General features: G+C 43.7%; 1 protein-coding gene across 2 annotated transcripts in view; it reads left to right on the top strand.

Moving 5' to 3' along the window:
* The window catches only part of ZDHHC8 (zDHHC palmitoyltransferase 8), a gene marked incomplete at its 5' end in the record, with an annotated part of 111,404 nt that overhangs the window by 74,047 nt on the left and 23,761 nt on the right, over window positions 1-13,596 (top strand). For both annotated transcript variants that reach the window (XR_014226940.1, XM_082293667.1), the window contains one exon: window positions 12,113-12,234. Coding sequence is in view for 1 of the 2 variants with exons in the window: in XM_082293667.1 (XP_082149793.1) it covers window positions 12,113-12,234 (122 nt within the window). The remainder of the gene's footprint in view (window positions 1-12,112; window positions 12,235-13,596) is intronic.

Here is a 13,596-nt window from a genome sequence, read left to right as displayed (position 1 = left end):
TATTGCCACTGGAAGCAAGGACAGAACTCCACAGACAAAACATCCCACAGTTCAGATCTGTATCCAGACCTCTTGCTTAAAAATTTGGCCTGGAAATTTCTCAACAGTTAAATCATAAGGTGCTTGACACTCCTCATTCTGGTCCCAGCTGGGAATCTGGAAAGTGTAATGTTTAAGCTGAATATTCACTTTGATTCTTGGAAATGGGAACAAGTTTCATCAATAAACTTTTTTTATTTTTCTTTTCTTTTCCTTCCCTGGATTGGTTTGCCTCTTGTATATTGTTAGCAGATGGTGGCACAATTGTCATTTCCATAGTCTTCTATTTTGGTACAGGAGCTGCTAATTGTCCCATTTTGACTTGGGAGTATTAAGCTTTGTTAATGCATCTCAGGTAATTGTAATTGGCTTATGTTCCTGTATTATGGCCACTGAGTTGGACGAGTTTTAGTTCATCACATCCAGTGCATAATTGTACCTTTTCTGGTGACTCTGTGATTCTTCCAAAGAAACACACCCCAAAATGACAAACCCCATGGGCTTTTAGTGAACAGTGAGGTGTTAGTAGGGAAAACAGCTACCCTGTGTCCACTGCATTGTGTGAGCAAGCTACTCTTCTGTCTTTAAAAGTTCTGGGTTTGGGGGTATAGTCAATAATACAAAAGTAAAGCAGTGACACTTCCCCCCACCTTTGTGGCTGCTGGGAGAATCCTCACCTTGTGCACTTTGGAGTGGAATTGGCAAGAAACAAATCTATATACCGTGCTGAATCCCATTTCCCTCTCTCTGTAATTAAGATGCTATCACCTCAGAGGATGTTTTCTAAGAAAGTAGTTTTGTTTTCTGTCAGCCTGAATTGAATACCTGTGCACCAGCACAAATATTGGAAGACTTGCTTTATATTTTGTCCACGCTGACAGAAACACTTAGGCCTAAGGTGGTGATGCTGCTAGGTTTCATCATTTAAATAAAAAAATTACTGTTAATGTGACAGTCACTATGGTCTGCTTTAGGTTTTTATTGCTCCCCAAAAGCATTTTGGTTTTTGATGGGTTCTGTAATAAGATTTTCTCTGCAGGAGAAGTGCCTCCAGAAGCCTGCCCTAATCCTTTTAGATAGTAAGTGGAGATGTTTCAGTCACTGATGTGCAGGCAGGGGAGTCTTGGGACAGTGATTTAATAGTTTGAGAAGACTGTGACTGTTCTTCTCCCTTAGTGATTCTCCTTGGTATCTGTTCAGAGAATGCATGGGAACAGCCACAAGTCCTCTGCATGTGTCACCTTTGCTCTGAGCCTGGGAAATCTGTGTGCAGCTCTGCCCATGGGCTTCCAGGCCTGTGGAGACACCTGACAATGCCTTTGAGTTGCCACACGCCCAGATTAAAGCAGCAACTGCACCATGTTCCTCTGCTGCAGGAGGACGTGTGGGACTGCTCAGTCATTTGATTTAGAACAGGATGATGGGAGGGAGAGAAGATGAAACAGAGCCTGAAAGTCGAGGAGATCCAAGGAAAGGAGAATAGTTCCACAGAGAGAAAGAGCAGGCAGATTTCTAGTAGAGATGTTTAGAAAAAGGCTCTTTTGACTCTGCTGCTGCCTGGGGGTGTCCTTCCCAAAATTAGAAAAGGGAATGAAGATGATGTTACTGGGGAAGGGTGGAGATAATGAGAACAAGCTGAGTTTGATGTGTGTCTTCATTTGATGAATGCAAATGGAGGAACATTCCCACTGGGTTAGGCACTGGAGTTCTGGTTTTGCACCCTTGGTTTTGTTTGAACTGTGTGAATCTCTTGCTTGCAATATAATCTTACACATTTGCTTGCAGGCTTGTGTGTCCCACTACCCTCTGCTGGAAGAAATGAGGATTTTTCAGCTCTGTCCTCGTGCCCCAAAACAGTCCCAGTCCTCAAGCAGAAATGGGCTGGGAAGCAGTTTGGGAGGACCCCAGTTCTGCCCTGCTGTTGCTGGCATCCACTCTGCAGGGAAGAGATGTGGGATATAAAAAAATGTTGCTGGATTTCAGAACAGTGCACGGCCAGAAGTGGTGCACGTGGTGTCTGTGGTAGCAGGGGGCTGAATGGGATGGTGTGTCCTGGTCTGTTCTGTTACCTTGGCCATAGCTGTTAGGTCTGTTCCAGTTTATGATTAAAGGTGTTGCCAAAACAGGCTGAATCACTGATGATTCTCCTCTGATGTCCAGTTTCAAAAGGTGACTGGTACCAGCTGGTGGCTTGAGAAGGAGTGAAACATCCCAAAGCAGGTGGCCACAAGGGCGTGTTTTTTCCAAATGCAAAGTTTTATATGTTGAAACATGAAGGTCTCTTATATTTTTCTTTTCTTAAATCAGATAAAATAATTTTGATTTTTTTATTGCCTGTGTAAAATCTTAATAGATTAGGGCCCCTTTATACCTCCTATGCGAATGTTCTGTTTCAGTGTAGTGAGAATGAGGTATATAAATGTCATGCTCCAGTTCAGGTTTCCATAAAACCCTTTCAGGAGGATATTCCAGAGGGAAATTAAAGACGGGATTCTAAGAGAGGCTTTTGTTTTATTATTAGATATTTGCTCCAGTACTTGAAATATGATAATGTTTACACTTTCTACCCTATCTTCTGTATCTGTTTGCAATAGAGGTGCCTCTATCTCTTTGTCTTGTTCATCTCTTGTATAAAATATGAAGCTCCTAATTATTTTGGTTCACTCAGGGGAACCTTGCAATAGTTGCAGTAATTTTGCTGCACCATGTGTCTAAAAATCTTGCAACAAGGGCGTTCAGATTGGAACTGGCTTCCTTTCCCTGCATAGGCAAGCGATCGCATAGATGAAAGACCTTGTGGAGCAGCTCTGAAGCATGTTATTTGGGCCATGGACAGGTGTTGTTTCCAGATTTCAAAGGCAGTACAAGATCCAGACAAGTCTGCAAGAACCTCTGGTCTCAATTAGTTGTAAATTTCCTGAACAGTGTTTTCCAGTCATAGAAGAAATTTAACTGTTATCACCAACCTCACAGCGTTTTCCTGCCCATCCTTTGTCCAAGTCTCTGTAGTGCCCCAGTACTGCAAAGAGCAGCTGGCAGATCTGTCAGAGCCAGCTGGGTACTGGGTACCTTGGTATATTTGGTACATTGCTCTATGTGCCCTGCCAAACACCTGAGTTGTGGAGGCAGTGTCAGATCTCACCTGCAGTGGATGCTCCGTCCTGTCCTTCCCACTCCGGTCATGCAACATCCCTGACAGGGCTGGCTGGCATCTCACTGCCAGTTCATGGAGGAGTGGCACATGTGGTAGATGAGATCCTCCAGTGAGATATTCCCTGGTAGTGTCCACTCCCCCAGGCAGCCCCTCCAGCTCTTCTCAGTGCAGTGTTTTAACAGGGCAGCTCACTCCCTGATGCAGCCCTGTGACTGCGCCAGGACACCCAGCCTGCCCAGGATCAACCTCAGACACCTGGGCTGTCTCTGCTGGTGTACCCTGCTTTTCTTCTTTTTCCCTGCATCTTTGAAAGCACATCATGTTACCCTGTTCTCTGCTAATCCACCGAGGACATGATCACAGAGTTCAGAGCTCACACTGAACGTTTCTTATGCATATTGGCTCATTGTTAATTTAAGTGGCACATACTTTAATGTAATAGATGCTGTCTTTTAGTTAGGTAATTGCTCCAGTAGCTGTAAAGGGATGGTATCTTGTGAAGTTTAATTTCTTTCTACTGAGCTCATGTGGAAAAGGAATATCTAAAAAATCAAATTAACTTTTTGACAAGGGTAATACAGACTGTCTTTTCACTGATGTCACCACCTCCCTCCTTATATCATAAGATTTCTTTACCTGTTTTTCTCTCTCTCATCACCACATACTTAGAATGAGCTGCCTTGTTTCCACTACACCACTGCCTTATGAATTCAAACACTGAATGTGTACTAGAAGTTCTGCCAGTATGTGCTGGGTAATACAGTGAGCATGTGTACAAATCCTTGTGTGCCAGTAGCTGGGATCACCTCAAGTGTGTCTGAATTAGACTGCTGATAATTTAAACTTGTTTTATAAAGCAACTCTGTAGGAGCAGCCCACCTCAGCTTTCCACATTGCTGGATTCATGCGTGTATTGACAAGGATGAAGACAATAGAGAAACAGGAGGAACAGCCTTCAGCCAGGGAGGAGCTATCCTGTGCTTTTTTTTCCATTTTGGGATCTGGCAAATGCAATCCAACAAAAACTTGTGTTACTGATTGCTGTGAGGCGTGGAAGGTCACAAGAGTCACTGGTGGGGACCAAATAAACTGTGTTCTCTGTTACTCAGGGAAATGGGGCTCTGGTGGACTCAGGATGAGGGGCTGTCTCTTTTTAGCACTGCTGTAGTCAGTGTGACATTCATTTCATAGTTCTGATGTTTACGAATTAGAAGCACAAGTTTGCATTCCACATGGTGTCTTAAATGCTCAGAAAAACTTGGCATGTGTAGGGTGTGTATCCCTTTCAGACACTGAAGTATCTTCTGACCTCCCTGGACACTGGCCTGGGCAGCTGGACTGTGATTATTGCTGGAAGTGGTGCCCATGGGAGCACAGAGGGCAGTGCAGCCACATGTGCTGAGAACTCTGCTGTGTTATGAATTATTGGTTCATAAGCATCTTTTGGAGATAATTCTCTGACTGCCCATTTAGCAAGGTTTCCATGGCTTGATGATTCGCTTATGTGACCTTTGGAATGGGCTGGAAGTCACTTAGCTGTTGGAGTGCATCGATGCTGGTGGCCAGCCATATGCAGGCAGAGCTGCAAAGGAATGTTACTAGGTAGCAGTTCCTTCTTTTTCTAACCAAGTGGGTTTAAAACTTTTAGTGTGACAGGGCAATAGTGTCTCTCCTGCTGTGGTTATTTTGCAGTGAGTCCTTATTGCTATTCTCTTCTGCCATGACCCAAACACAACCCATACACTCAGCTCTCTTACTGGCTGCTGGAAAAATCAGGGTTCATTTCCAGCTGCCCAGCGTGGCACTGATACAAGGTTGATGCACATCTGAGAAGCCCTGGATTACACTTGTCCTTGCCTCTTCCAGCTTGTGTGGCATTTTAGGCTTTGCAAAGTCCAGGACTGAGAAAGCAAACAAATGGTGTTTGTCTCTGGATCCGTGTGCTCACCCTGTGTACTCGCACCAGAATCTGCCCTGATTTGCCCAAGCACTGGCAATTGGCTCCTTTCCTGAGGCACCAGAGCATTCACTGCTGCTTGGAGTGACACTGCTCACAGCCCATTAGACACTTGAAGTGCCACGAAGACATACTGCCTCACTTTGCTGTGAGCATTATCCTTCTCCTCATACAAAAATGTTATTGTGCCCTCTGAAATTCAGCCTGTCTATACCCCGGATCAGTGTGCAAGTGCTGCTGCACTATTACAGCATATTCCTTTACAAATACATCAAAACCTCTGTCCTGGGCCTTCATGTATGTCAGTAAGTGCAAACTGACTGAGTAGGTCCTTAACTCCCTGCAGGACAGTGCAGATTTCAAACCAGTGTGCAGAGCAGGATTTTGTTGGGTTGCTGTGTATTTGCAGGTGAGCCCAGCCCTGCCTGCCCAAGCCCTGCTCTGAGCAGTGTGCGAGTGCAGCTCCTGGCAGTAGCCCATGGCTTGGCCGCAGCTGGGGGTGCTTTCCTGGGCTCACAGCAGCTACTGAGTGTGCAGAGAGCATCTCTGCAAGGCGTGAGCACTGAGTCCAGCCCAGCCCAGGGCTGTCTGCTTGCTGTGCACACGATGTAAAGTCACACAGTGTCACAGCTCACACAGGACATCCTGCCCGCCGGCTGCAGGGTCAGCCTGTGCTTGGGCAATAGGTCTGGGATGGCTGGAGAGCTTCTGAACCTGGGTGAGTTTAGCCCTGCGGTGATCTCACTCAGATTGGGTTATTGGTATTTTTGTTTCTTCTGTATGTTTCTCCCACATCAGTTCACATGACAATACTGTCTTTTCTCAGATACTTGGAGACTGTTTAAAAAGGCAGGAAGGAAACATGATCCAGAGCTTTCAGGCAGCTTTGTGAAAAAGGTAGATTGTATTTTACTTTGGGGATGATGTATAGCCCAGGTAAGATTTTTCACCAAGGACCATTACATCTCAAGTTGACTTTTTAATTGATTTAGCTCCTCTGATCTGTACGTTGCCAGACATGAACCACTAGCCTTTGGATAGAGTCCAGAGTGTAATGGAAAGTTCACTGAAACCCCATCAGCTCTTGTTAAACCTGAGTGAATTCCAGCCCGGCACATTTCTTGTGAATAATTAAACACAGTTAAGCAGGTGATGGATTTGAACCTCTATCTCTAGTGTTTGTCTCTATTTCAATGAGGAAGGGACTCATTAAATTCATGAGGGTTTTGGTGGTGGGATTTGGGGTGATTTTTTTGCCTTTTCTGGTGGATAACTGCACCTGAAAACTCAGGGTAGATGTTTTGGTAGCTCCTATTTATCACCAGCATGAGCTGTTCTGTGTAGCACTCAGCTCTCATAATTTACTGCCTTCCAGTAATAAATTTTCCAGTATTTACTTGTCCTTTTCCCATTCTTTGGTAACATTTGGATTTGTTATCCTTTACTTTGATATCACTTTCTGTCAGTACAACTGCCGTACTCACAGTGAGAATATAGTGCTATGGCAACAATGTATTATCTGCAGTCTTGCCAATGAGTAAGATATGGTGCAGAAATTAGTTCACTTATCAAAATCTGATGTGCAGAGCTGAGCAAAGAACCTGGCAGTCCAGAACCTCCTGCTATTTTCACAAGACCTGCTATTCTGTTTCACATTGGTTATGACACTCACATAAATTCTCTCCTAACTGTTTCCAGTGATGCCTTGTTAAACCTACAGATGTCTCAGCACCTTGGAAAATATTTTTAGATGTACAATAATCTTCATGCTGTCTTTGATAGTGACAAAAAATGGAAAATGAGCAATTTTTTTTTCTTCTGTTACTATTCCAGAAAGGTACTTTTCTGTAATTTCAGGGTAGGAAAAAGCATATAAATAGAAAAATCTCACCCAGACTGGGAAATGTGAGAAATGTGTTAGATTAACACTGCTAAAGACTAAGAGAGCTCTGCCCTTCTCTGCTCTGTGGTGCATACTGGGCCATGCACAGCCTTCAGAATGCTGTCTTGCACCTTCTCTGTCCCACATACAAACTGGTGGAATGGGCTTTAAGGTACAATTTTGCATCCAATTCCATATCCTTCTACAGTGTGGGTGTTCAGAATCAGTCAGTTGACAGCCCTTTCATTTATGTTCCAGCTGGTGCAGTGCTGGTTGAGGCAGACTTTTACCCCTGTGGACCTGTCCCTCCTCTGGTGTGTCCTCTCAGCCATCCTGACTGTTGTGCCTTACAGGATAGAGCAGCTTTTGGGAGCCCAGGATGTTGGGTCCAGCTCCCAGAGTTGATGTTAGAAATGTTAAATCTTTGGTCAGATGATTAGAAATTGTTTATATGGATTTTACAGTGCAAACATGTTCCTAACAGTCAGGGTTTGGCTAGTAAGTCTTGGAGAGGAATCAGGGTTGGGCTTCTACAGTCTTTGGACATCATTTGAAAGTTTCCAGTGAAATTAGTACTTGTGCTTGGTCAAATTATGTTTGCTTGTTGACCCCTCTTATCTAATTAGTCCCTACTTCACTGAGCTGCTTCTACTTGCATGCACTGAATCAGCTATTTCACGTTAGTCTTTTACCACTGTAATTCAGGGCAGAAGTACATTTGAGCTAAGAAATGCTTTCTTTTCCATGTTATAACCCCATGCCTTGTGATTTTGAAGAAATAAATTGTTTTGTTGTGCATCGGCCATCTGTTTGAGGCTGAGGGGAAGAATGTGTGGTAATCTCAGATCAAATATTAGGTGTAGCTGAACAACCAATTAGACAATCCTTGAGAGTCTTCTTATTAGGTGTGGATAAGTATCCAAAGCTTGGATGCCCATCTCTGTGCACTGCACAAGCAGCTTCAAGAAAGGGAAGAGTTGTAGCCTCCTGGCCCTTGTTCTGCTCCCTGTCTCTGGCCTCCAGACATGTGCTTGCAAGTGCTTGTGGTGCTGCAGGCAGGCTTTAAAATGAACCACTGACCTTGTTTGCTGAGTAAATCACAGACCCATCCTCACAGCATGGCCCAGCAGCAGGATCCTCATCCTGCCCCATTCAGGGGAGGCTGGTGGGTGCCCAGAGCTGCCTTCTGGGACGTGAACGCCAGGGCAACAGCCTGACCCTAACAGAGATGCTTTAAGACTTTCAAACTCTGCCCTGCTGTGGGGAAGGTGGTCTCAGTTTGGTCTGAGTTTGGTCTCAGTTGCAAAATTTGTAACTGGGGTGGCCAGGGAGAGCAGGTGGTTCTGTGAGCCAATGTCAGAGCCAAGACTAAAACCTGGTTCTTAAAATCCAAGGGTCCATTCTCTGTGGCCTACTGCCTCTCTAAGCATGTTTTAATGAAAAACACCAAATCTTAATTTAGAGCAAGATTCGAGAAAAATGTCCCATTCAATTACTTAATTATAGGTGAACTATAATTATAAGACACAAACATGTCTTGCTACAAAGCACCAGGCAAAAAAGCAGAAAGGATTATTTGTTGTTTAATTTAGCAGAGATAGGCAGCTGATCATGCTAAGTCTATCTGACACCTAGCAAGTTGTGTGATCCTATTTGTTAATCTTTTTAACTTTCCATTTTATTAGGATAGGGTTTCAAGAGCAAATAGGATAAATGAGATTAAATCTGTCGCCCTGAATTACTCTCCACTGAGTTATGAACAGAATCACTCTATGTCAGAGAAGTATAATTATGAGGGAAATGCTGCCTGTGTAATTGTGTGCTTCGTTCTGAAGAATTTGAGATCCATAATTATCTCTAGTGTGCCGTGGTGGCGTGTGCTGGCTCTGAACCTCCACAGTAAACAAAGCCAAGGAAAGTTTCTCTTTGGAGCAGTTCTTGATGCAGTATGGCTGGTACCTCCAGCAATAGCAACATTACCCTTCAGGTCTTCTGGTTCAAGTGAGGGATCTAAATTAACTTGGAATAAGACACAGATTGTACAATTACTTTCTCTCAGAAAAAAAATCTGGTGGTGCTCCAGTAGGGGATTATACACTGCTCCTGGCTCTACTTGATTCATATAGCCCTATAAAAGTTGTGGTACCATTCCTGCTATATAATTCCACTGTGAGATGAGTTGAAGACACAAAACTGTAGCCTCTTGAAATTTTGGATTCACCAGCCAAGGAAAGCTTTAAAATGCTATGTGCTGTTTGTCTGGATTCACAACAACTCCTGCTAGGAAAAAGCAAAGGAAAAGTTCAGCTAGATTTGCCCCAATAATAGGCATAATTGTTGCTGGAACCAGATCTCCTGGAGAGATGATATGCACAAAGTAAAAAGAAACTCACTACAGGTCCTGCTTCAACATTTCTGCAGCTTTCTCCTTGAGGCAGAGGGGCAGAAGCCAGGCTTTTGCATGATGGATTAGTAATAAAACAACCTGCTAGGCCCAGGTTAGAATTTCTTTTATTTTGCCAAAAATTATGTGTGCATTAGTGGAGGGGGACAGGGAGGCTGCATCACTTTGGTGAATCCTATTGGAAATTTAATTTTCTTTTTCAGGCCTTTTTACTGTTATGAACCAGGACTTGATCTCCACATCTGTTTTTATTGGCCAGTCTAGTTTACAAATGAGGCCCCTTTTGTCCCATCTAATTTTATGTAATCTGTGATGCTGCATAACAATTCTGGGAAGAAGAAATGGAAGGATTGTGAACTGACCTTGTGGCTAGTATGTACAGTGACTCACTCTATCCTTTATTTCAACTTCCGTGAAGGCTTTTCAGATACACTGTTTACCCATTAAATGAGCTGTGCAGTTTATCTTATGGCTAAAATTCTTCCTAATATTTTGATATATTTGTTTGGAACATGACAAAGTAAATCACAAATGAGAATCTTAAAAAATGCTTACATTAATCATCTGAGACAATCTCTCTCATTATAATCTTGTTCAGAGTAACTAGTTATCTGTAAGAAAGGGTTTCCTGTCCCTTGATTTGCCAGCCTACGTGACTTTACTGCCAAGGACATCTCTCCTCCATGCTTGACAAGCAATGGGTAACTTCAGAATCTTTTTCTGTGTAGGCAGTTTCTTCATGGGAAGAAATTAAGTCAGTCATGCACATTACTGAATCTAATTTTACTATTAGAGGGAAGAACTCTTCCCTGAGTAGAATTGATTTTATAACTGCTTACTTCAGGATTTATTTTGCTCTCCTCCAGAGGATGTGGCAGAAACTGTTGTTAGTGACAGGCCTGCAGCCTGCTTTGCAAGGTCACTGCAGCACCTTTCCTGGCAAGTGAGAAGTTTGTGCCTTGCTTTGGTTTTCAGTCATCAGCAGCTGCTCTGAGGCAAACTGAGCAAGGCAGCAAGTCAGTATGACCTTGCTACTTGTTGAAATGCCTCCTTTTGTGAAGAATAAGGTTCTTAGGGTACCCCATGGAGTCAAGCTGTCTTTGGCTGATTTAACTTCTCCTTTAGTCAGCCTGGAGGTTTGGCCCTGGCCACAGATGTGTCTTGCTCAATGCTTTAGAGTTCATTCAGTCCTGGGTAGGACTTTTTCATCTTTTCCTCAATCCAGGCTAGGCTAAGTGAACCACACACAAGGAAAGGTCCTTTTAAAAGCAGTTTGCAGCAGTGCAGTGTTAAAAGCCCAGCTGTGACGAGGTGGGGGAGTGCAAAACAATCTCTTTCTGCCTGCCCACAAAGAAATGGGAGAAGAAAATGTGGTGCCCTTCCAACAGTGGCCATAAGAGCACGTTTGACAGTGTCCCTTCAAGGTCAGTAGCACCATTCTCAGCTGTTCAAAACAGCCTGTTGGTGCAAATTCATGGAAGAAGGCTGCTTGCTTGTTGTTTTCTCCTTCAGGTTGGCAGACAATCAGATCCAACTGTAGATGTAATGCAGGCAAAATACCAGAATACATGAGCCAGTGTATGATTTATGCTAATGGCAGCAGGCATTGCTGAATGCCTGCCTGTTCGGCAGCCTTGGAAGAGTCCTTGGCTGTCAAGACATGTGGAAATCTAAGGAGCAACTCAGTGAGGGGTCTTTTTTTCAATTACATACTTTGACCCACATTGTTCCTTATTTATATTTGCAAGTGTCATGAGATTGATCTGATTTTTCTCCTCAGTGCCCCTGTAACACCAAACCTCCTCCTGCAGAGAGAAGTACATTTGGTGTGGTGTTCAGAGGTTGTGAATGGCTGAGCGAATGCACACTGCTTTTTATTTGGTGAAGCTGCCTGTAAAGCAGGCTCTTTGCTGCCTCATCCTGCCCTTCTCTGCTGGTGGGAAGTGTTCTTTGCAGTTTAAACAATTTTCCTCTAATTAACAGGCATTTCCCCATCCTCTTTCCAAAGTCTCCTACTCCTTTACCCTTTATCTTCTTATCTCACTGGGTAAGCAACGAATCTTTCTGGTGCTTTTGAACATCGTTCACATGGCATATGCCATCCACTTTCTTTTTGATACTGCATTTTCATGTTCTGCTGACACCTGCAAAGCCCATGCTTGGTCTGACAAAACTTTCCCCCAAGGATAGGTTTTGTGGTGCTGGTTCTGAGTGTTGAAAACCATGGAAGCTTAGTGAGAAGCAAGTGTGATTCTCTTTGCGCCTGCTTTGGGGATCAATGGTTTGAATCCTATTCTGCTTTACACCAGTGAAAATTGAAAGTAACCCCAACTGCAACAAGGCTGTAGAGAAGGTAACAGAAATGCAACAATAGGGTGAAGCTTTCACACAGAGTAGTAAAACGCCAGGTTGCAGATAAGGCAATAGGGTGGCAAAGCCCTGTGAGCCCTGTGAACAATCGGTGCTTTCTGTGCTCTGGAACAAAGCAGCTTTACAGAGGGTGTTGCAGTGATCACTGAAGCTGGCTCTGTGGAAATTTCTGTTACATTGCAAATTCAGCCTTGCTGCATGGCTGGGGGGGGACCCAGAGTACTTCTCTGTGTGATGGTGGTGAGTGGAAAGAAACTACGTGTTACAGCTGAAAGAGCCCTTACCCATAACTTTTCTTCTCTACAGGTGCCCCTGGTTGACAAAAGCCATCTCCCCAGCCATCCCAGTGTACAATGGACTCGTTTTCTTGTTTGTACTGGCAAACTTCAGCATGGCAACTTTCATGGACCCTGGAGTTTTCCCACGAGGTAACAGAAATGGGACTGTTGCAGGGGTTGGGGGGGCATTGAAAATCCAAGCCAAAGGAGGTGCCAGGTATCCAAACACACAAGTTGCTGAGTAATCTTGTAGACTGTATTTATTTATTTACTATACTCGACTGTCAATAGAAGTGGGATGGCAGTGAAATGCTGGGTATCCTCCTGCTCCCTTCTGAGCTCCTGGGTGTCAGTTGTACTTGCACTTGCTCAGACTGGCACTCGAGGGCACAGGGTTGTGTAGAATGGTTCTCCTTGAACAGCTCTCCTGGGTGATGTGATTTTGATTGCTATCCCCTGTGTCATGCTGGCACATTGGATTTAAGTCACTGTCTTCCCAGTAGGTAGCAGAGCATGGCAGGGGGGAGAGGCTAAACTTTCTGAAACAGTTTCATAAAAGCAGTCCTTCCAGAATACAAAAAAAAAAAAAAAATGCAGAAGCATTGAACGCTAGAACAGATAATGATTGAGGCTTGCCTTAGAGTGTCTAAAAATGTATACATTTAGAAAGATATTCCTGCTTAAATTAGTACTGATTCACAGCTGATTAAATAGGATAGAGATCACTCAGCTTTTGTAATGGGAACCACAGTGCAGCTATCTCTTTTAACACATCCTAATGAGAGAATTATCACCTCATTTTATCTGTCTTCCAATAATTATTCACATGCAGTTTGCAGCAGAGACTGCTTTAGGCAGTCTGTCTAAACCAATGGATCTGTGCTGTCTGCAAGCTGTGCTTCTTCACCTCTATTTACCAAATTCAGTATCTATTTTGAATTGCTACATGACAAGAACAAGGTACCAGTCCTGCTGGCTTTGCTCAGTAGCAAGGCCAGGTTTCTTCAGGCAGCAGGGTCTAATGATGAGGATCTCTCTGCCATTCCTCTTAGCCGAAGCTTCTGAACCCCTGATTAAGTGTTGCAGCACTCCAGTTAAGGAAATAATTGTGTGTAAAGGCAAACTGAGGCAGAGGCAAGATTCGGTCACTTGTGTAAGGTAACTGATAAAGTGTAAAGGTGCTTAAAGCCACAAATGGTAGTGACTTTTGGAAGAACTCATGCAGGTGGAGTTTTAAGGAGTTTCCTGGACTTGTTAGTTTCTTTATCTCAGCAGAGTGGTTAATTAAACATTAAACATTCTCAGTCTGAGAATCCAGTGTGTTTGTACAGGGCAGTTCCCTCAGAGGGCTGGACATCACCAGGCCCCAGGAGTGATCAGTGCTGTGTGTATTGTCAGTTCATACCTGCCTTTGGGCTCCTCTAACTTCCTTTTGCAAACAAAGTTCTTCATTTTGGACTTTGCATTTAAGGAAGAAACACACAGGGAGATCAAATAGAAACTTTCTCATCA

This window comes from Coloeus monedula (genome assembly GCF_965178545.1).
Source record: "Coloeus monedula genome assembly, chromosome: 18".
NCBI classification, from domain to species: Eukaryota; Metazoa; Chordata; class Aves; order Passeriformes; family Corvidae; genus Coloeus; species Coloeus monedula.
The sequence above is the reverse complement of the archived record's forward strand: the minus strand, read 5'-3'. Positions and strand labels throughout refer to the sequence as shown.